The following is a 25,270-nucleotide window of genomic DNA, read 5'->3' as shown; positions in this document are numbered from 1 at the left end:
TTTAGAGCTGAACATGAGCGTATCAAGTTTAGTTGGTCACTTAAACCATAACGGCATCACCAATTGGGCACCTGAGCAAGCTAGTGCCTATCATATTGAATTACACAACACGCTGACACTGACTGATAGGCAATCAACAACACCAAACCATATCAAATTTTATTTTTACCTGGTAGCAAATTTATCAAGCAGTACTCAGAGCGACCAATATTACAATTCTCAAATTATGGGGAGACAAACGTCCTAAAACCCTTACCAGAAGAAAATATTGAAAAGTCAATCAAGATGGATTTGATATTTTAAAATACTTAGTTACACTACAAAGCGATAAGTGCAGATGTTCAAAAAATGATATATTCAAAAATCCCAAGCGCTCGCATATCCATTAGGTTTGGCTTCTGCAAAACTTTTTTTTGTTTTCGTTTTTTGCAAGTATATGTAAATAAAGTTTAAAACTAAACAAAAATATATTGTAAAAAAATTAACGGACAGAAAGGACCAAAAGCGCTGGCCCTAAAGTACGCTTTCAGCTGTGATAAGGGAAAACGCTGTCACTTACAGTGGAAGACTGCCAATGGCTGACGTGGATTCACACCTATATATGCTGTGGTGGGCACAAACAAAATGTGAATAGATTGATGAGAGGGCTTATTCACCCCCAATCCCCACCACCCCCGTGCAAGTGTGTATGTACATATTTTTCTTTTTTGAACATTTTGAATAAATGAGGCTGGGGAGACATCTAAATTTGTCTCTAGGCCAGAGCTGAAAGATTATGCTATGGAAACATAAGTGTAATCTCATGCGCAATAACATGAGTATTGTGACTCACAGTTTATTAAAACCTCTCAATAATTATCTTATAATCACCCTCCAATATTTCAGTTCATTCCTTCCAACCATTACTGGCCAGAAATACATGATCCAGTTGCATAATACTTTCCACTTCAGTGTGTTACCTATGGATGCAGAGACCTGGTGACCTTTCTTTTGATGTTATCACAGGCCTTGAGCACCCATTACCTGTTGAACCTGCCCCACTCTGCAAGAACTGCTACACAAGATCCCATGAATGCCTTCCGCTGCTCCGAAGGATAGGCAATTGCCTGACATATTTTACCCATTTTAACATATAAGGCAAAAAAAGTCAGTCTAGTTCAACCCACAAAGTAGATCTTCCCAGTTACCTTTCACATATTTACTATTTTTACATTTTGTAATTTATTTTATGCAGTTGATGTAATGCGAGCCCAGCTCTAAAGAACAGAGGACGGCTTTTTTATTTTCATTACACCGGTAGTAACTCTAGGTGCTGCAAGTAACCAGTTCCAGCTGAAATCCGACCCACATAAAACAGGATGTGATTCGAATGTATAATTTGGCAGCACAGAGTACATTTTTATGACGTGGAACGTTTACACACATTTGCATTTTGAGGCATGCAATTCTGGCCACGTGCCTGAAATGAGACTATTAGAAAACCCGGTCTCCGGGTTTCAGTGACACAACCTCGCCGCGTGCCTCGACTTGTTGCATTTCTGTGCGGGAACAGCTGGAACGTGCAGCGGTGAAACGCAGGGAGGAATCCCAACGCCCAGAGTCCACTGTCAGATTAGGGACAATTCTTGATAATGGCTGTAAAGATATACAGTGGTGGCGAACAGTAATCTGCAGGACAGAGCAAGGGTCCTCGCTCCACGTCTCGTGCTTTCCACGTCATCAGCTACATCTGTCTGATCACAAATGCTTAGCTCAGCACACATACCTACCTGCAGACTGAGGGCTGGGCGGGTATGTTAAGCCCTCACGTGGCTGCATGCTACAGGTATGGACGTCACCTATAACCCTTGAGGCTGGGCCTTTACATTGTTTTTAATGAGGTGTTTTGGTGTGCTTCTCCTTTCGGTTAATTTGGCTTCCATTCCAAGTAACTTTTATGTCTGGCAACAGCCAGCCTTAGCTCTCTGCTAGCGCTCATGTCACTAACCTAAAAAATACAGAGCAAGAGAGATTTAGGATGAGTTCCCTGCAGCCACTGGTCCGTTTGGGTGAGTGCCCTTAGAATGTATGACGTTACAACGCATACATTTACAATGCATGCCTTTACAACGCAGTTTTTACATCGCAACATCCTTTACAACGCATTCTTTTACATCGCGTGCCATTACATCGCATTTTCAGAAACTACCTTTACAACGCATTCCATTATACCTTTACAACGCATACCATTACAACGCATTTAAGGTAAATGTTGGATAGTGTAGGGGTAAAAACTACTATTCTAACTCCAGTGAGTGCAATAGTAGGGTAATGTAAGGATAGTGTAAGGGTACTATGCGTTGTAATGGTATGCATTGTAATGCCTGCGTTGTAGTGACATGCTTTGTAGTGACATGCGTTGTAGTGACATTCGTTGTAGTGACATGCGTTGTAGTGACATGCAATGTAATGGCTGCGCTGTTATGACATGCGATGTAAAGGATGTTGCGATGTAATGACTGCGATGTAACGGTAGTACGATGTAATGACTTCGTTGTAAAGGTTGTTTCCCATCCCCTTCAGCCTCCTCTAACAAGTGCTTCATGTTTTGGATTAAGGAAGAGGAGTAGTTAAGTCTTATTCTGTTAGCCATTTGCTATTAGGGACTTATTACGATTACCATGCATTTCTCTGCCACGTGGATTTACCCATACCTGGTGAATCGGTACGTCTGGGGGGAGTAAGGGAGAGGGGATTCCAAGTAGGAGGAGGGAGACCCATTGACAAATGAGAAATTATCCTGGGGAATCCATAATTCCGGACCCCTAGTCCAACAGTAATTCTTCAATGTCGCCCCGCCGCCAGTATAGTATTACTTGGTGTAGAGCACCACAGTCCTTTTGAGTTACCACAAATTTCTCATTTCCATTGCCAGTCCCATCAGAATTTAAAACTTTCTTGCAATGCAGGCTTTGATGTGTAAAAAGGTATGTCCATTGCACGTGAAGCATCCATGCACTGCAATGCAGCCTCATTTATACCCCTAGTGTTTCCAGACATCTCTGGATGCTGTACAAAGACTGGTGTTGCCCCTTAGTGTGAGCTTACTTCCAACTCTATATATGCTTCTCACATCTCCACACTCCTGCTGATGATCTACCAAATGTAATTTTCCACATTCATTGGGCGTTGCACCTAAATGTAATTTTGCTCCTAGATGGGAGATCGCAATCTTGCTTACTTTGCACCGAGAATGGTTTTCCAACTAAAGCTGATTTTTGCAAACATACCTGATTAGAGTTCCAAAAGATTTTTCACACTCATGCTGATATTTCACCGAGGCCGATTGGGCACCTCAATGAGGTGTCAACTAAATGTAGGGTGACACAGATGCCCACCCTTTGCACCTGATGTGACAACTTAGTAACACAATGCTCACATTGGTGACTTATACCTCACGGCTACATATGGTGGCTGCCTCGTAACGCATCTGCTTCTCAAGGTCAATAGCCTACACATCTAACCTAAAACAACAACAGCTTCACATATGACCAGATTGCAAATGCATGTAGCTACACCTTAGAGTTGCTATTCCTCACAGGCCTATCTAAAACTACCCTTGAATACCACAAACGCCGAGGCCTGATAGCCAGCCCGGAAACCCTAATCAGCCTCAGAGCCTATTACCTCTAACGCATCCTACACAACCATAACATCTGTGATCGCAGGTAGCACAAAACATTCTATTACCACAATTTCCTGCGCTAGATGTCCGGAACACAAGCAACATCAGAAGAGTAACCTTCTCTTGATTCAGTGACCTCGCACAGATCACATCAAAGCAGCCCTCTGCAACATTCAATGAAACTTCCACAACTCTCCTCACCGGAACCTGTGACCTCGATACTTTTGCACTTATAAACATTTGGTTCCGCTCATTTCCATACCACTATCTTAATCGTAAATGTAAATGCCAGCATTTGTAGAGCGCACAGCTACCTCCAACGGAAGTGTCCCGGGGCTGTCCGTATACCGCTTAGGAACCCTTTCTGGCTTTTTCCTGTGAAATGTCCACTCCTGGGCACCCCCATGGTGAAGCCAGGCATCCTAGCGCTGTTGGGGCCATTGTGGAGATTAAGCAAGCTATTGCCCAGAGTTGCAGAGTGGGACCCATGACTAGAATAGGCACCGAGGTGAGAATTATCAGGTCCGGGGAAATTGAGCCCAAGACCCGCTGAGGCAGGTATTGAACCCTGGTCCCGGGCCAGACCTATGCATCAGGGTCTGCCGCTCTAACCATTGAGCCACACTTCTCCACACCTGTAGAATGTTGCAGAACCGGAACAGAGACACCTGGTCCAGGTTACCTGTATCGACGCGGAATTCCTTAAATGGAAATTGATTGACTCAATAAAGGACCTCATTGTGGTGCTTCACTGTGGAGATCACAAAGAGCGAATCTACACCGCCGATGTTGAAGGGCTTACTCCGCCCACCTGCCAACGATAGCTATTTTATTTATGGTTTCCTTGAATGTCGCGTTGATCAAGACACCTCCTCTTGTGATCAGGTTTTCCTGGGAGATTTCAACTTCCACTGGAGAAAAGGCATCCCACTTTCCAGACCCACAGCAGAGCTGTATCCTTCAACTAATTTTCATAAAGAAATGCCACATACAGATCTCTAACCCTCAACAATTGGATTGGTCAGACTATTTCTTCATTCATTTAAAAATCTCGACCTTAATGCACCCTCATCATACTAAACAGGGAGGTTTAAATCTGGTGACAGTGACAAGAAGCATTGGCAAAGCCAATAAGTCTATTTTTAATGTGTCATGGCTTGCAAACACAGACATGAACAAATGTGCATTCTATTTGTGCTGTGTGTCTGTAACCTCTTACTATACAACCTACGCCTGCACTTATTCTTCAGTCCTGCATCAGCTGCAGCCAGCAAGCACCCCAGACATACAAAGCCCATGGGCAGAAAAGTTCTTGAGTGCTGTTAAGCTGCACTGGTGTACTCTTCTTCAGGTGAGCCAACTCCTGGAGTATACTGACAACCTCTCTTGTTTTGTTTGGCACAATACTTATCAAACTATAAAAGGTTATTCAGCTCTCTTTGATGTTTGTTGTAGCCCCACCTTTAACTCTTGCGAGCTTCATAGACTATATGGATATTGATATATACCCCTGATTATACAGGCGACAGCTCGTTCTATTCAGTTCAACCCCTGCTCTTCTGAATGGCTCATGAGCTAATATGTTCCCTGACTTTGCTGTTCTCATTTTAAGAGTTCATTGAGCTGATAGCACAACTTTATCGAGCCAAATTAATGTTTTCCAACCTAGTGCTTCCAACAAATATTTTGAGTCAGAGGACTGCTTCATATATCTCTTTGAGCTCTTAAATGCCATTTTTCTAATTGTTCATGGGTCTATCCGGCTGCATGACTGCTATATAGGGTTTATAGGTCGAAGAGGGTAAGGGACATGGCAGATTCTTTCTGCAGCTGAATTATAATATTGGCAGTTTCTTATCATAAGAAAACAGGAAATCTGATAATATTTCTTGGACTGATCACTTTTGGCTAAATCTTAGTTCGAGTAGCTGCGGTGCAAGCTTGCGGGTGATAAGTGCCCTAGTAATCCAGATGGGACCAGTAACTCATGTTACAGGCCCCACTGGGATAATAGGATTTGGGTAGATCTGAAAATACAGGGTATTTCAGCTAGAGATCAACAGCTGAAATCACCAGTTGAAATACAGTGGAGAAATGAAGGGTAAACAGAGAAATTGGGATGAGAATTAGAGATTCTTCTTCCATCTTCAACCTTTACATGGAGCCACTTGGTACTCTGCTGACAGCAAACAGCATCAACATTCACCAATATGGAGACGACACAGGACTGCGCTTGAAAGTTTCCTCTGCTTGAGACATCCAGCTCCTCAAACACTGCTTGCACATCATCCAGAAGTGCAGTGGCTACCTAAAGCTTAACTTAACAAATGCAGAATTCCTGTTATTTGCCAAGAACAACAAACAAAAAACAGTGCAAACCTGGTTCAATCACATGAACCTTTATGGCTTCGAACCCCAACTTTCACCGAATGCCAAGACTCTTGGATACACCCTGGACTGCAACCTCGAGGAAATCTTGCCAAAAACAGAAAGACAGCCTGGTTTGAGCTCTCTCTTCTAGAGAAAGTCAAATTGTTTCTTCCAGAAAGGGTCTTCAGAACTGCAGTTCAAACCCGCGCACTCTTGCATCTGGATGGTGATAATATCCAACTCCATGGCCTCTCAGACTCCATACAGGCACCCCTGCAGGCTACACACCGCCGCACACACTCATACAGGGCCTGAAGAAATATGATCACATCACCCCTATCTTGAGGGACCTCAATTGGCTCCTTTTGCCGGCACACATCATCTTGAACACCAGCTGATTCATTTACAAAGCCATCACAACCAGTAATCCATCTTATCTTGCAGTTAAGATCACAATCTCTGGTCATTTTCGGCACACCGCAGTCAGGACACCATGGGACTGCAGATTAAGTAGTGTAAAAAAGAAAAGACAAGACATCAGGCCTTTTCCATCTATGCAACCAGGAACTGGAACAACATCCCTGTATCTATAGGACTATCCCAATGCTGTTCCAGTTTAGTTGAAGATTCACATCTTTTGAGAACACTACATGGCAATGTATTAACCATCCACAATGCAGCTTCCTCTACCATCACTTGTTGACTCTATGCTTGTCTTTGACCATTTAAAGCACTCCGCTGCCTCTTGGCTTGGTTCACGCTATAGATATACCATATGCATACATACATTTCTTTAGTAATTCCTCAATGCAAAGAGGACACTAAGGAAACCACTTGCAATCCCTGCCAACGCCACCAGCTGGTGATCACAATAACCCAGAATTGGAAACTTCTGAGTGGAAAGAGCATGGAGACAGGGCAGACTTAATATGGCCATCGGACTATAAAACGTCTGAAGTAGCAAGAAGACTAAGGGGCCTATTATGATTGCGGTTTTTCCGCATCCTCCGAGCCGGCGGAAGCCACCGCCGGCCCGGAGGATGCGGAAAAAACGCAGCGGACCCACCAAAGACCCACCGCCACATTAGGATGGCTGGTGGGTCCTGGTTTCCGTCCGCAGCTTTTCCACCGCGGTTGGCTTACAACCGCGGCGGAAAAGCTCTAATATGGTGGCGGTGTCTCTCAGACACCATCCGCCATATTAGGAAGGGCTTTAATGTATGCAGAAATCGTACGCAGAAATCATACGCTGAAATCGGCAGGCACCGCACGGTGCCTGCCGCTTTCTGCATACAAATGCAATGTATGCATTTTTACCATTGCGGCGGATGCAGCTTGAAGCCGCACCCGCCGCAATGGTAAGAATAGAGGATGTGACCGCCAGGGTGGCGGTCACATCCTAATTACACAGGAGGGAACTCCTGCTCTATGGTGGCGGACGGACTCAGGTCCGTCCGCCATCATAATCGGCCCCTAATTGTGGGTAGGCCTTCAGCTCCCGAAACTGCAATCACAGAGCGGTACCTGTGGGTGAGGAATATATATGTATATATTTATTTATTCACTTACGTATCCAAGAAGTGTGGTGTGGGCACTAATTTACCTGGGTGCCATCCGCTCACTCTCTTAGGATACAGAAAACATTCACACACACACACACCATAGAAATAGATTTTTTAAAGTAAATTGATCAGTTTTTATTATAGTCAACTCTGGGGCACTTATATTGAGCCACCCAGGGTTCTTGCCTATCAACCTACAGGTTGAGATTCCACATGATAATTTTCTGTGCAACGGTTGGCAGGTGTTTTGCCCACCTAGAGGTGTTTGTCTAAGAATAAGGAGCTGCATCTTGGTGGTCGGCATATCACTCTTATTACATATGGGAGAGAAGCGTGAAAGATAGGAATCAATGGTTGCCTCCTCAAATACTTACTCACAGGAGATCTCATTAAAATTGATATACTCTCTATACTGACCTCACACCTTAACTCTAATCTGTGATTCAAGTGTAAACTGGGAAAGAAGACAGGCAATGGATGGACATGTAAATTCTTTCTGCCAACGTTCAGCAGAAGTGATTTTTCCAAGAAGAGACACAGGATTGAATGAACGGTGACATTCCACTACTTACTCCACCTCAAATATGAATTCCTCTGCAGAAGGTATAAATATCAAGTGAACATGAAGTCTGAATTTCCACACCATTAATTCAACATCCATCCGTTTGTCTGTCAAGCTGCCCTTCTGTTTTTCCGCAGATCAAAGTTTGGCTGTTTCTGTGCTGACTAATTCTGTGTGTGTTGTGTGGAACTGTTTGAGTGCTGACTATGCACCATCCTCACTGTGTTAAGTTGTCTACCTGTGTACCAGTACACCTGTTGGTTTTGTGCTTTGTGCATGTATGTCTTCAGGCCAATGTGCATGGGTATCTGTACCATCTGTTAATCTGTATGTATGGTTGAATGTAGGTCGGGTAGTGTGTATGTGGTGAGGGTGTCTGCAGATGTGTTTCTTTGTGTGTACAGGGGTTAATAGGTGTGCTGCCTTGACTGCATATGTGCATTTATGTGTTATTTAGGTCTCTGGTGCATACATTTTGGCTTTGTCAATGCTTGTTTGCATTTACAGTCCACAAGACCAAAGAGAGAATGAAAGTTCGAAGACGGGTGGCTGGCACTTTGAATTACCAGGATTATCCTGTTCCACCTACATTTAAATGCAAAACTTACCAGCAGCCCAGCTGCCAAGTGGTTGCTCTGCCTAATACACTTGAGAAGACTTATTTAATCTCCATGGCCTAGCAGGGCAGCAAAGTGATGTAGAAAACATGGCATAATCAGCTTGAAAAGGGCACTGCACCGGAACAGAGCAAGGGGGTAGACCAACTAAAATGCCCCACCCATCACTATAGGGAGGCAAGCCTGCATTGTTGTTTATCAGTGGAGGGAGCAGGGGGTCTTGGTGGCCTTTCCCTTCTTTACCATCCCTTTACCATTTCCTGATGTGATCAATGGAATGCAAATCCGTATTTGTAAAGCGCAAACTACTCACCCTTACGGGTCTCAAGGTGCTGGGGGCCGTCGTGGAAATTAAGTGAACTATTGCCCAGAGTCACATGGTGCTGAGCGGAGCTTTCGCCTGAGCCAGGGATTGAACCGCGAACCCGGTGCTCCGAAGTCAACTGCCCTGGCCGCTGTACAACACCTCTCCACAATGGAGGGAAGGCTCCACCAACTGAACCACCCTAGTTCCTCCACTGCCATTAGGGGACTGCAGAGGGGCTGTGACTGGGTGGGAGGGTGTTCCACCAATAGCTTGCTGTTTGCGATGAGGGTCTTGCAGAGGAACCACACTTGTGGGATCTGTTTTTCTTTACTGTAGTGTTTAACAAGTGAGAAACCGGGGTTATACTAACTTTGGACAACTGTGTTTTCTTCCATCTAGGATGTGACGTTGTAGAATACCACGTGATCATTTTCGCTGATATTATTTTCACTGTAATAAAGAATTGTAGGCTTGGCCATGAAAGGACTGGGGCGTTCCTAGTTACACTGAACAAAGTGAACCTATTCAAGGACAACTTAACTGTCTCAGACCAAATAACATACCATGTAAAAAGTAAGGTAACCTGAATAGGCTCTAGGAAAGTATGAGTCTAATGTAGTAGAAAGGTGAGAGAATCCTCTACTGTATTCTGTAGTAAAATGTTTCTTCTTGCTCGTTCGTCATTGGTGCATACCCTATGAACTATGTATTTGTGTAGTAAATGTTTGAAGCTGTTTGTCTAAAGTCCTATAAAAGGAAGTCATATATCTGTTAGGAGCTCACCTTTCCTCTTTCTTAGAAGGCAAATCTATTTGGTAATCGCAAACACTTACCTTAGTACATCTGACCCAAAGTTCCCCTCCGGCATACATTTTAAGGATACTACATGTGACCTTGGAATTGCTTTCCTTCTTCTTCTTGTGTTTGCACCTTCCCAGGAGCTTGGGCACATTACTTGTATCCAGTGCAAAAACATAAGTGCCAGGGCTCTCGTCAAGAGACCACAGCACCTTTTTGCACACATCGCCCCTGCTATGCTGCAAATGATAGTAACTATACAAGTACTAACATTCTCACTCCTACAGGTGTGACAGTTTGGACTATTTCAGGCCCCGAAAGCTATAAGAATGGCTCGGGTGGCAGGTAATATTCATTTTTAACGTATATTGAGTTAATAATTAACTGTTCTTATGGTCATCTCTAAATTAGCCAGACAGCGCCACTTGGTGGCAGACTGTCTCAGGCCTCGGTGCTGAGAATTTAGTGCCAGTGCCGAGCCCCGGAAACCACCGGCTCAAATGAAGCACTGCTTGTGTCCTTCCGGTGCTTGCTTTTCAACCACTACTTTTTTTAGGTTAAGGACTCCATGACAGAGTATTTGTTTTCCAGCAGTATCCCTGGTGCACTTGTCTCATCGACCACACGGTTTTGCTCTCCGACGCCTATGTGCTTCTCCTCCACCTTCTCCATGATGCACTAACCCATGTGTAATTCCCCCTCTGCATTGCTTTCTTGCGTGTGCTTCTCCATCGCCCGCTCCACGTTGCTGTCTCTCGCCTGTTACTTCTACCCCGCTCTCCGTCTTGCTTGCTGGCACCTGCATCCTCAGTGTTGTTTCCCCTACCCGAGCGCTCTGTATTGTTTACTCCACCCATGCCCTCCATGTTGTTTTCCCCACCTGCCTTCTTTGTGCTGTTTCCCCCTCCCACGACTTATGTGATGTTTAAGCCACCCACGCTCTCTGTGCCACTATGCCACCCACACACCAAAACCCCCCACTTTGGTGCAATTTTTTAAAACTAACTAATCCAACTCAGTAAAAAATTTTAAAAGGTTACTAGTCATCATTTTGGCACACACCTTGCATCATAAGCTTAATTAATCTAAACTGAGACATGTAATATTCAAAGTATTGTGTCATCATCTTATACTTTTCTGGAAAGCAGTCAGAGAGATTGCGAAACTTAATAGTTGAAGGCAATTTTATATATATATATATATATATATATATATATATATATATATATATATATATATATATATATATAACTGCTCCACTTGCCCCAAAATGTCCCAGCCGGGATTCAAAGCAAAATAAGGCACTCACGGAGTCTATCAAATCTCAGCGGCAGTATTTATTGAACAATAAATACTGCCGCTGAGATTTGATAGACTCCGTGAGTGCCTTATTTTGCTTTGAATCCCGGCTGGGACATTTTGGGGCAAGTGGAGCAGTTATTTTGTATCGCGGTGCACCACCGCGAAAATCGGCACCCGCCGCAGGAGTGACTCGTGAATGGTGCAACTGGAGCGTTCATATATATATATATATATATATATATATATATATATGAAGCAGTTATTGCCCAATTCGGTGTCGGCGCTCGTTTTTCAGGGCGTGGTGCAGTTTTTACGACTGGGCATGTCGTTAATTATAACTTCAGATTTCCCAAGGGGAAAAATGAAAAGACTGGTGACGATAATGTAGTGGAGACTACATTAACCACAATGCACTTACAGCGAAAACAGGAAATCACATGACGCTGTGTATATAAGGAGGACTTAGAAACCTGCTCAACATCCCGTGAGCAAGCTTTTGGAAGAAAGCGAAACGCGTTGGGTTTTTGGTTGCTGAATAAACCGCTGTCAAATAAACCAAGACGGGTGAGTGCATTTTAATTTTTCCCCCCTGGGAAATCTGAAGTTATATATATATATATATATATATATATATATATATATATATATATATATATATATATATATATATATATATATATATATATATATATATATATATATATATATATATATATATATATATATATACACACACCCACATATATACACACACACACACATCAGGACTTTGCATAGAAAAACTGACTAAAGGAAAACCATTTTCTCACCTTCCAAGTTTTTACCAATAATTGAAGGTTTTCCTATCTGCATATTTGATAAAGCTCCCTCTCTATCAACAGGTCGCTCTGGCACAGTATTCTCTTCTTGGATTGTACCTCTGGTATCTCATAGTTCCATTTAATGGTATTACTAGCTAGGGGCCTTACATGTAATTTTTATATTGTTTGTTTGGTTATGTGTGTTTGGTTATGTGCGCTACTTATTTGTTGGTTCATGATGCACATAAATTATAATATACTTACTTATGGAAGTTTACCTATGATTACTAGAAAAAGTTATGAATAAGACATTTTTATGCCTACCTGAATGTTAAAGGATTACATCTTCTGGTTAAAAGACAGAAATATTTTGAGTATTAAACTAAATTTAATGTTGATATATGTATTATCCAAGAAACACACATAGATAATATATTAGCATATATGCTAGATGGTTGGGTTGGCTCTCTAGCAAAGGACAAAAAAAGGGTAGCTATACTTTTCTCTTGAAACTTACAAATCAACATCTTACATTTCGAAAAGGATTCTGCATGCCGCTTTATGTGTGTTCAGATTCAGATTAATAAATGCTCCCTTCATTTGGTTAATATTAATGTTCTGATCCAAGATGATTTTACATTTTGTTAAACTTTATCATGGGAAATAAATACTTTGAATGTGCAATAAATAGTTGGTGGTATTTTAGTATGTTTGTAGAGCCATTGTTAGATTGAATCTCCTCAGTTAGAAATCACATGCATTATTTCAAGCAATTTTGACTAGCACCATGTGGATTGGTCATTGGAGACCCACATATTTTCTACAAGTATAGATTTTCATTTCCTCCTGAATGCTCATTCTACACCACTTGATTACTTAATCTCATCTAGAAATGCCTGTCTAAGCCTAAAATAAAACACATCACAGTATCAGATCATGCTATAATATTTTTTCTCTGATATTGAAAAATATACCTAAACACACCCCTAGATAGAAAATGAACACTGATTTTGTATCATCTTATGATAATCAAAATAATGTATTTATTTATTTATTTATTTATAAGTTTGTAACGCGCTAGAATCGACTCTATACAGAGTATCTCTGCGCACAGGAGAATAAGAGAGAGACAGAAAGAAAAAGACTAGCAGCATCAGTTTAGCATATAGTGCTGTACAGTGTGGACAAAGGTACATAGACTAAGTCTGAAATAAGAATGTTTTAAGTTTTTTTCTAAAATTCAGATGCTCCGGACATTGCCTAAGCTCAAGAGGAAGTTTATTCCACCAGGTGGGTCCGACAACCGATAGAGCTTTGCCCCCTTGTCTGACCTTCTTTGTGATTGGTACTCTTAATAGAAATTGGCTGCTTGACCTGAGATATCGAGTAGGATTATATGGGATGAATTTATCCTTCCAATAGGAGGGCCCACATCCATGTAGGCTCTTGCGGATCAGGCAGCAAGTCTTAAAATTGATCCTCTTACGAACTGAGAGCCAATGTAATTTATCCAGGAGGGGTTTCGATGGCGTTCTTGGGGGGGCATTCAATACTAGCCTCGCTGCAGTGTTTTGTATTACCTGGAGTCTTGCTAGGACACCTTCATTGGCTGACAGCAGGAGTCCATTGCAATAATCCAGGCGACTCAATACTAATGCCTGTACCAGAGTTTTCCTGGTGGAGTCAGGTAGTATTGGAAAAACTTTTCGTAAAAGTCCAATAACATGGAAACATTGGCCAACCACCCAGTTACCATGTTGTTTAAAAGAAAGCTCTCGATCGAGGCGTACCCCTAGGTTTTTTACTACCTGTTTAGGTTCTGGCACTTGGCCAAGCTCGCACGGCCACCAGTCCGGCGCCCACAAAGCTCTAGCCTCCCCGAAAAGCACGACTTCGGTCTTATTTACATTGCATTGGAGATAGTTCGATGTCATCCACTTTGCCACAGCTTTCATGCCTTCGGAAAAGGCCGTCCTCACTTCGTCGGTGAGACTTTTAAAAGGAAACAAGAGCTGGGTATCATCTGCGTAGGAGACGGGGATGAACCCAAACTCTCTCAGAATTCTGGCCAGGGGTGCCACATAGATGTTAAAAAGAGTCGGGCTCAAGCAAGAGCCCTGTGGCACCCCCTTTGTGATGTTAGTCTCTGCCGACCGAAATGAGCCCATGCTGACAGCTTGGGTACGGTTAGATATAAAACTCTTTAACCAGGCTAATGCTGTGCTCTCAATGCCGATCATGGTCAGGCGTTCGATTAAGATATTATGGGATATCGTGTTGAACGCTGCCGACAGATCTAATAGTACCAGGATAACAGAGTACCCTTTATCCTGGTACATATGAAGGTCATCAATCACTGATAGCAGTGCAGATTCGGTGCTATGTTTTGGTCTAAAGCCAAATTGAGAACAATCTAGCCTACCAGTCAGTTCGATGTAATTTGATACATGTTTATTAACATGTTTCTCTATAAGTTTCCCCAAAAAAGGAAGTAGGGATATAGGCCTAAGGTTAGACATATCAGTCCAAGGGGTAGAAGGGTTTTTCCTGATAGGCCTCACTAGTGCTTTCTTCCATTCCCCAGGAACTTGACCTTCCATCAGTGAGAGATTCACAAGATATTGAATCTGTGGGCTCAGAGTCTTCCCTACTATCGGCACAATTCTGGCCGGGATGATGTCTGAGGGACTACCGCTCTTAATCTGGCCTAGATAGCATTCGGTCTCTACCAGGGAGATGGGTGGAAAGGTGTCCAAGGTCATCGATCCTGATTCTTTTCCTTTTTCCAAAAGTGAAAATGTTACTCCTGTGCTGGATGAGTTGATTCTAGTGATGTCATCATGTATCCTATTTATCTTGTTAGTAAAAAATTAAGCAACTTCGTTGCACAATTGTTGTGACGCTAATTCCGGAGTTTCGCAGGCAGCTGGTTTCACAAAAGACTGAAGGGTTTGGTATAAAATCCTTGGGGCATTTCCTGCGGCTGAGAGTAGAGATTCAATATGTGTTTTCGGGCGCATTGGATTTCTTTGTGATTAATAGTAAGGGCTGCTCAGTAACGATTCCTGTCTGTTTCATCATGGGTCGTTCTCCACACCCTTTCTAGCTTTCTAGCCGATTGTTTAAGTGATCTTAAATGCTCCGAAAACCATGCTTCCTGTTTGCGGGCTAAGCGAGGTTTAAACGTTTTCATGGGGGCAATGCAATCAACCGCTTTAAGAACTGCATGATTATAATTGGCTAAAACCGTATCAACATCCTCTGAGGAGCTAATGAAAGGCTCAACAAATTGCTCCCGGAAAGCTTCAGGGGTGACCTTATGCCATTGCATGCGTCTAGTGGGAAAGGCTTGCACCTGAGCGGGGACTTTACCAGAATGGGAGGTGTGGAATTCTATAACAAAGTGGTCTGTTCAATTTACTTGTATTGGAGGAACGCATGTCATGGAGTTAGATTTATTTGTAAAAATGAGGTCCAAAGTATGTCCTGCTTGCTGTGTAGGACCAATATTCATTAGAGTTAGTCCAAACAAGGAAAGATCAGTCAGTAAGGACTGTGCATCTCCACATTCCTTCAAATCGCTGTGTACATTGAAATCTCCTAAGAGTATAAATTAATTCTCAGTGTCAATGTGTCTGGCTAATATCTCCAACAGTAAGATGTTAAAACTAGCACAAGGGCCTGGAGGGCGATAAAATAATGCCCCTTTATAACTGATTTTATTAGAGATGCAGACTTTAAAAACCAGAATTTCTAGATCAGGGGTGCTATTTTCTTCTAAAATGGTGATCAATAAATTGTGTTTATATACGATCGCAATACCTCCCCCAATCAGTTATTATTGACTATCTGCATACTAATAAATTAGCTGACTCCTCTAAAATTATCCACTGACATACTTTTGAAGCATCTATAAGAGAAACCGCCATTTTTATTATGGAATATGAAAATAAATTGTTTAATTCCAAACTGAATTCCTTAGAAATGCAAATTACCAAAATTGAAAAGTTATGTATATTCTACAAACAGTCCATTTTGACTATGACACCTTTCTTAGTAAAAGAGTTGTTTTTATTTCTAGACAAAAAGTACATTTTTAACTTACTGCTAATAGAACGTTTACTAACAAATTACTAATCAAAAAAAGATAAATATCAGATATTTGCTATAAAACTCTAAGGTGACCATTTACTTCTTTCTGCTATGGATATAGCTAATCAGTGATTCCCAAACATTTTAGAACCACAACCCACTTTTTAGCTGACAAACATCTGCGGCCCACCTAGCTTAAAGGGCATGAAGCAGTCAATTTTTTTATGTAACTAAAGCATCGTGTGGTACCGCACTGTCTATCAGACAGCACATTTTCCATTGAAATGGCTACTAAATTTGCACTAGCATACAGTTTTACTAATAAAACTATATTGCACACCATTGGGTTTCAGTGAATATTTATAATTTGCGCATCACGAATAAAAAGTGTGCCGAAATGTTTTGACCCTATTAAAATCTTTGCTTCTATCACACTTCAGAATTACACAAAAATGTACTTCATTCCAAGTTGTGTGTGCATGTAGTGTCAATATGCATTAGCTTCAGTACTCACCAGTCTGACAGGTAATGGGTCTCGGTGCCCAGACTTGCTTAGAGTTCACACCATGTGCTATTGTAGTGGGAATTGATGGTGGCGGCTTTGGCTGTCTGCAGCTGTTCGTGTTTCACCAGATAGTGGGTGGAGCCAAGAGTAACTGCGTCAGAACGCTGCTCACACTAAATGGCAGTGTCTCTGTGTATGAATTGCTGGTGCACTAGAAGTCGCCCTACGCCCCATCAGTGCACAGTCTTTTTCCAGGATTCGGGTAGTGCAAATAATTCCAATGCATGAATGCATAACAAAAGCTTTATCTTCACACCATGAGCCACAACATAGCTTGATGGGTTGACACATCTGCTGGAGAAATATGTATGCAGACTGAAGGACTCTAGTGTAATGGTTTAACTAATACTTGTTCCTACTGGCCATTTTATCTTTAAGGGCAATTATCTTGTTGAGTATGCGAGTGAGAGACATATCTACAGTTTTATTCTGGCGCCTCTACATAAGTACATTTTGATTCAGGCCTAACTACATAATCTCAATGTCTTCCATTTCCAGTACCTTCAAAATGCTGACTCTGTTATGAGCTTCCGCTTTATATAAAAAATAATATATAAGCACCCTGTATTTTTGGCTAAACGACTAGGGCAGGTGGAGTGGGCAACACGGGCAACGAAAGGTAATCATCACCACGGACAATGGGAAGGATGTTGGGAGGAAATTGGGACAGGAATGGGGGGAAAATCGATATGACGCAACAAGCGCCTATTGTTTTATTGTAAATGCTGGTGAGTGGCAGGAGAGGGGAAGCAACACGGGCAACAGGAGGGTGAAGGATAGCAGGGAAGAAGCAACACAGACAACGGGGGCGAAGGGGGAAGCAGCAAGGACAATGATGGTGTGAGGGGGGAAAGCAAAACTGACAACTAGGTATCCAAGGGGAGAAGTAACATGGACAACACAGGGTGGGAGGGAAAATGTAACACAGTTAAAGAGAAATCAAAAAGTGCCTCAATCACAGCACGAGCAGGTGGAAAGGCACTAATCAAGATAAAGCAATCAATATTTGGTCAATCTTTCACATGAATGAAGAGGAAGTGATGCCGGCACATGCTGGCCAATTAGGAGGAAGCAAAAAAGAGTGACAGTGAAGCCAATAAATGGTAAGCAATTGGTGGGCTCCAAGCTCTATGTAGTACACAATGGGCCCGATGTAGATAATTATTATTTACCACTTCTTAAATACCGAATTTTACCGATTCGGTATTTAAGAAGTGGTAAATATGAAGGGGGAGATGTAGGTATTTCCAGATGTGGAAATACCGAATCGTTAAGATTCGGTATTTACCTAATCTGGAAATACCGAATCGGTATTTCCTATTGATTCCTATGGGCTGTTTTTGCAAGGGTGCAGGGGGTGTCACTTTGACACCCTCTGGCACCCCAAAAATAGGCATGTGCGCCATGTGGCACACAGACATGCCCTAAGGGCATGTCTGTCTGTCACATGGCTAGGTGTGCATGCACACATGTGCATGCACACCTGAATTCGGTATTTTAACACCCAATTGGATTGGGTGTTAAAATACCGAATTTGTAGGGACTCTGAAGAGTCCCACCTACATCTGAGATTTACCGAATCGGTAAAAATACCGATTCAGTATTTTACAGAATCGGTAAATTTACCGATTCTGTAAAATTGTGCCCCTACATGCCAAATCTGTAATACCGGTCAGTAACGGCCGAAAATACAGATTTTCGGCCGTTACCGACCGACCTACATCTGGCCCCTAATCTCTTAAAAGCAAGCATGCATGCACTGTCCCAAGCGAGACATAAAAACAAAGCATTGCTTTTCCATCTTCGGCTTTGTTAATGATGAACAGTGATAAGCAGAAAGAAGATATTTATAGGAACGTTTCTTTTTCCATGCTTTATCAAATTATATGATAAGCATTAGGAATGCAATAGGTCTCTCATTTGTTTGAGTTAAAGCTATTAGCAATGTAAATAGCAATGTCTTTTACTTGTGGGTTTTAGAGTGTATGTATGTGGTTTGTAGTGGAGTTATGCGGGTTGGATTGGATTAATTGTGGAATTGTTAATATGGGGTGGATTTGTGTAGTGGAATTATGTGGCATGGTATGCTGTGGAATTATGTGGATAGTAATTATGTGGTATTGAATGTACTGGAATTATGTGGAGTGGCACTGTGTTAGGGTGTGTAATTATGTAGAATGGTATTTTGTGTTGTGGAGTGGTATGTAGAGGAGTTTAATTATGTGGTGTGCTGTTGAATTCTGTGGCATGATGTGTAAGTGTGCTGTGTGTAATTAGATGTATGTTGTGTAACTGAGTTGTTGAGTTGTATTATGTGGTTTGGTGTCGAATTGTGTGGTTTTGATTAGAAACCTTTGGAGTTTAATTGTGTGGCGTGGAACGTTGTGGATAGCTTTGACTTATTGGTGATGAAAAAAACAAATAGGTAGGAGCTAAGTTCCAGATATGTGTGTTAATAAAGAGTTAGAGCTATTGGCGTTGTGCCGGCAAGCTGGCAGACAAATATCGCAGTATGCTGTTGCTGCCAATGAATGACTACCTAGGGCCAGAGGGAAATGACATCACAGAGTCAGGCCATGTTCTCTCCTACTAGACCTTGTTTCTTTGAATATACAGCGAATTTGGCACGATATGAGCAAGATTTACAGCCCTATTTACAACAGAGCTCTGTAAACCACGAGCACTGGTCTTAAAGTGCTCCAGCTTAAAGAAGAAAATAGTGCCCACTAACTGCGCAACAACACATGTGACAAGGGTTTTCTTTAAAAAAGGGTGGAACTTTTTAATCTCATATCCTGAATACGGCATGCCTAACAGAGACAGGGCAAGTGCTGCCTAGGCGAGACCTAAAAAATGAAATCTCAGTATGTTTCTGAGAAATCGCTTTATTTTTATCTGACTGATATTTACAAATATCCTATGTCTTTCACAGAAAAGAGCAACACACAAAGGATTTAAGCATTTTGTGGGAAATGTGATGGTGTGGTCATGTATTATAGGGAATAAAGTACCCCTGTCATACATTATGACGATAGCTCAAGTCACCTCTGCGTTCGATGACCTTCAGCCTCATTCCTGTATATGGTCACGGAACTCCTCAGTGACTTACAGCTGCCTTATATTGTACTGCAGGGAGAACTTTAAAAACCTCGCCGAATAGGCTCGCACTTTGTCTCATGGATAACATTTGCTCTCTTGAACTGCCGTCAGCTGGTAGTATCACCAATAAATGATGTCGGTGCCAAGACCAGTCACTCACTGGCCGACTGGTCACTCCATTTCCACACTACCATTCCAATGTGATTCTTAGAGTTTATCCATTTGTATCTCTCCCTTGAGTGACTTTACAACTTGTACATTTGCATTTTTTTCTATTTGTATCTCTTTCCTGTGTGACTTTACAACTTGTACATTTTGCTATTTTTTTTCCTGTTTATTTTTTTTTAATTTTTATTTATTTTGTGCGTTTTTATATAGCGCGGACTTTACCCGAAGGTGTCAGAGCGCTTCACAATAGGAACAGAACTGATACATGAGAACATTGCAAGTGAACAAAATACAAAAGCTAACGTTACATTAAATGAAGCAAAAAAGACAATCGTGAGCCAACAAAATACAAGAGGTAGCAAACGGTGCATTACAAAAGTGACAATCGTGAACCAACAAAATAAAAGTGGTAGCAAACGGTGCATTAAGGAGGAAAAAGTGACGTGTGCAGGTTACAAAAGCGTACAAGGTAAACATAGAGATATAATACTGCAATATAAGGAGGGCACTCAAGCACAAGAACAAACATTACGTAGGCCATGGTGGCACTTGTGCAGGTATCGAAAATAAACTAATATAAGGGGGAGAAAACAGTGTGTTACACGAGAAAGTGACGGGTGCATGTTACACACGAGTACCAAACACAGGAAGAAAGATAATACTGCAATAAATGGCAGACTCTCAAACCACAAGAACACACTGGGAAGACACTTCCATAGTCATGTAAAGTCGATTTTTCTATAGTGGAAGGGCTTCCTTCAGATAATAGAGAGGGCATGGATTACATTTGGAAGTGTCTTTGAAGAAGGAGAACTTTGAGGTTAGTTTTGAAAGCTTGTTTGTATCTTTTATGTAACTCATGTAATCCTAAATCCTTATGTATCGCAACTGGTTCTTTTGTAAAGCGCTCTGACACCTTCGGGTCATGTTCGCGCTATAGAAAATCGCAAAAAAAAATTATTAATAATATTAATAAATAAATAAAGTCCATGGGGAAGAGAATGTCTTCAGACCTTCAGTCTCGTTTTGAAAGCGTACCCCTATCTTTTTAGCACAATGTGCAAAAGTCCAGCTCCCACAACTCCGCTCTTTCATGTAAATAACGGTTGCGCCATAAACCGAAGGACCGGTCAGCGCAAGCCACACTTTCTGCCTCAGGGTGTGCAGGCAGCACAGCTGACTGACCGGCAGTAACCTCAGTCTCCACCGTGCCCTTCTCCTCGGTCCAATGGGGACACCGCCTAAACCCATAAAGCCCCGCCCACCCACATCCGTTCTGCCCCCTACGCTCAATGTTTAACAGCTTTTGGTCCCGCCTCCTCACCGTTCCTCCCCCATAAGGAAGTCATGCCAGTGCCTGACCACGCCTACTGCTCCGCCCTCGTTCACCTTTCCCCCGGTTTTCCTGAAAAGTTCTTCAGCGCCTGCCCCTTCCAATCAGCGCCGAGAGCTGCAGGTGGACTGCCTTCGGGGCGCCAATCGCTAGCCGGCAGGGGGCGGAGCCTGCGGAGGCTGGCCGTGCGCCAGAGATTGAGACATGGGGGCGTGGCCCCGGGGCGCGCTGCTGTAGAGTTGTGTGCGAGAAGCAGGTGGTTGATTGGGTCGCCGGAGCGCAGGTAGCGGCGGCGCGCGGACAGCGGCTCAGTGACCCCGCCGTTGGAACGTCTGACGCCCCGGCTGGCCGCGCAGGACCTCTCTGGGCTTCCGTAGACCTCGCGCCCGCCACAGAGGAAGATGGCGGAGGCAGCAGAGGGCGGGGGTCCCATGCTGGAAGCGGCGGCCGAGGCTCTGGGGGCAGCCACCGGCCTGCTGGAGGCCACCGCCCAGGCCCTGGGGGCCTCCGAGTCCGCGCTCCGGCTTATCCTGTCCATCTTGATAGGTAAGGGGCCTGTTCCGTCTACTTGTAGCCAGCAACCATTGCCGCCTGTCATCACCTCCAAACCCCTCTCTTTAACTGGGCTGTCATCACAGCCAGAGTCTGCCCTCGTGTCTTTTGCTGTTCATCGCCACAACTGAGAGCCCCGAGGACCGCCGCTCACCTCATTCACATGATCTAATCACTCACTGATCTCCACCCTCCCTCCTCCTTTTAATATTGCTCCAGGTGACCGGTATTCTCCACTCACCTGAACCAGCCTCCCCATTCAACCTCTAGTCTGGCCTGGTAGGACTGTCACCCACATTCAGGTCATTACGAATATGATTACTTCCTGTCATGGGAGGTCATGTGCCAGTATTCTGCATTCTGTGTATTATAGTCTTGGCCCGCTTCCTTTTAACTCGCAGCACACTTGACTGTAGCCTTATGTAGGTTAAACTGCAGATCCGTGTCCTTGATGACATAGTGAGCTGGCCTTTCAAACCAGTGAGAAACCTCCACGGACCTGTTATTCCTGGTTATGCGTCCTTGCCATGATAAGACGAGCTAAAGTTCACCCTGCCGCTTTTACAAACTATTTTCATGCGTGAAGCAGTAGGTTTGGCCGGTGAGGCCGACTTATCGTGCACACCACCCCTAGCATACCACCACCTGATAAAAAATAAAGTTTTTTTGGGGCGGATAGATATTGCAATGGGAACATCTCAATATGTTACTCAAGATCTTATGGTCTGATAGCTAAGGACGATTTGCCCCCACGTCACTGCTTAATAGTCTAAGGTAGCTGATCGAACAAAAAGACTGCCATAGGTGACTTCCACTGATTGCTTCCTCGCGGCATCTTCCATAACACTACCAGCATATCTGCCTTTTCATAAAACTACCTAGCAAGTCCTTCTTGGGCCTCCTCTCATTTTCATCCTTGATGAAACCCACCGCTCATTCTACTGCACACCACTGTAACTCCTCTCGACCCTGCCTTTTGGCTCATCCTGTCCATCTTCCTGTATTTGACTGGTTATTTTGTATAGCACTTACTATAATAAGACAATGTTGCTGTGTATATGCTTGGTAAATGACAGGTGTTAATGTTCCCTAGTTTAATTTAATGGTAGTCCAGTTACTGCCTTTCGAATAAGAGCCCCTAAGTGCCACCCTCTCATGCAATGCTATAGAGAATTTATAAAGTGCCTGTTCACCATCAGGTCTCTTGGCGCTAAGGTAGGGGAAGCAACAACAGCAGCAATGTTGGAAATAAGCTTGTCTAAACCGCTTTTAAGAGTTTCCTAAATCACCCATAGTTGGCTGATGATCTAATGTCAAGTTGAAGGGTGTTCCAGATTTTGGTTAGTAACTGCAAAGAATCTGACCCTTCCAAGCTTCTCTTTTACTTTTTGGAACAGTTGGTTAATTCAGCTGAGTGGATCTGTGATGGCGGGTAGGAATAGAACACATAATTCTCTAGGACACTAAAGCTTGGCTTTTGCTGTGAAGGATTTTAAAGACAACATAGGCTATTTTAAAGACCTTCCCCTGGGATATGGGAAGCCAATATAGCTTTTTTTCATCAGATGTTTGGTATGGCAGTGTCTTAGTTGGTAAGAAGTAAACCAAGCAGCCTGATTTTGAGGCAGTTGCAGCCTGTGGTGTACGCCGACAGGGAATCCCAGATACATGGCGTTGGCATAGTCAGTCCGAGACATCACTAAGGCAATAATCATTTGGATGACAGCATCCACTTTGAAGTATCTCCTGATTTTCCTTATCCTCTGAAGTTGAAGAACACAAGAGGACAAGACGGCTCCTATCTGCTGTTTCAGAGAGCTTCAACTGGTGACTATTCATCCAGTCCAAAATATATGTGTTTTGGAGAAAAAAATAGCGATACATCCATGTACTAAATGGTGAAAATCGGCTTCATATCATTAGTGTAGTTGTATATTCCACGTTTTGCTTCTGTAGTTGTATATTTTCACGTTTTGCTTCTGTAAGGAATGTATCAGTGAGCGAATGTGAATGGGTGGAACAGGTGAGGAGAAAGGGAAGGTCCCTGGTTAACTCCACAATTTAGTTGGACCGTGACTGTATGAAAAGGGGTGAGGTGGACTGATTGAGTACGGTCTCTAAGAAAGGAGGCCAACCGTCAAGGGCAGTGGCCTGCAGAGCTGACACAGTTGATCAGAATAGTATGTTCGGCCGTGTCAAAAGCTGCTGAGAAATCCAATAGGACCAGTGCATGTGTGGTACCAATATCTACTTCTATCCTCACATCATCCATTGCAGAGAGGATGACTGTCTCAGTTGAATGGGTGAGACGAAAGCCCGCCTGATGACTGTCAAGAAAACCAGACTGCTCCAAAAAGGAGCATAGATGTTGTGAAAAGTGGATCTCTAGAAGTTTTACTAGATAGGAAACCGTGAGATCGGTCTGCAGTTTTTCAGTATGTCCGGGTCCACCCCCACGTTTTTTCAAGCGAGTGAGCACAGCAGCCTTCTTAAAATGTTGAAGGACCATCCCCGGTTAAGGGAATGGTTGAAAATAAATAAATACTTTCATTTATTAATTAATTTATTTATATCAACACATCAGCGCCCAGTTTACCTCATCCAGTCACTCGACTTAATTCTGCTTTAGGTAGCATGGTAACATACCTCCCACAACATTGGACCATAAAATTCCACTTAAACTTAAAATACCACCATCCAACACACTTTCTTGAATCCCAGAGATCTAAAGTCCTTATCCCCAAAGTAAGATCTACCTGTACTGCTTGTCTTTTCATATTGACTTTAGTGTCATCAGCCCATCTTCATTGATTAGACTGCCCCACCATGAAGTGTTCTCTTCGTAATGACTTCCTTTGCACTCATGCCTATCTTAAATCTTGCTAATATCCCATCCTGAAACTACCATTGTTTGCATTCCCCTACTGCTTACTAACCTTTCCTAAAACATATCCAGTCCCTCACCAACTTGACGGGGCTCTTCTGCACCCACCCTCCCAGAGATATAAAGTTTAGTGTTTTGGCCATAGTCACACTCCCCTCAATCTTCTGACTGTTCGTATAGGTACTGCTCATGCACCCAGGATGGACTACTTGCACTTTATGACAACCCCTAACCATGTCATTGTGTGGCTGCATTGCTATGGTTTATTCGCTGATCCTTTCATTTTAGAAGTGATAGGTGCTCACCTTGAGGCTTGTCAGTATTCTCATCGGATGTTAGGATTCCCCCGGTGGCTTTATTTTTGGGTTTACTTGTGTCCCCGTCCGTTCGTGATCCAAGAGCATGTGAGACACCATCTAATTTAATCTATCAGAGGTTGAGAAAATTAGATATAGTTCAAATAGCAATCAATTATTTGTCAACAGTGCCAAGAGACCCTTTATTCTGAATGTTTAGTCTGCAAATGCACATTTATTTTTATGGTTATTTAATTAACATGTGAATCAGCAATGCTTGGGAATAGTTGGCCAGATAT

At 42.9% G+C, this 25,270-nt stretch overlaps 1 protein-coding gene across 1 annotated transcript in view; it reads left to right on the top strand.

Moving 5' to 3' along the window:
• Positions 1-21,432: 21,432 nt before the first annotated feature.
• The window catches only part of LPCAT3 (lysophosphatidylcholine acyltransferase 3), a 194,129-nt gene continuing 190,291 nt past the window's right edge, over positions 21,433-25,270 (top strand). Inside the window, exon 1 of the mRNA XM_078651473.1 lies at positions 21,433-21,785. Coding sequence (XP_078507599.1) covers positions 21,641-21,785 — 145 coding nt within the window. The 5' untranslated portion in view covers positions 21,433-21,640. The remainder of the gene's footprint in view (positions 21,786-25,270) is intronic.

This window comes from Lissotriton helveticus, chromosome 7 (genome assembly GCF_964261635.1).
Source record: "Lissotriton helveticus chromosome 7, aLisHel1.1, whole genome shotgun sequence".
Classification (NCBI taxonomy): domain Eukaryota; kingdom Metazoa; phylum Chordata; class Amphibia; order Caudata; family Salamandridae; genus Lissotriton; species Lissotriton helveticus.
This window is presented reverse-complemented; position numbering and strand designations above follow the sequence as displayed.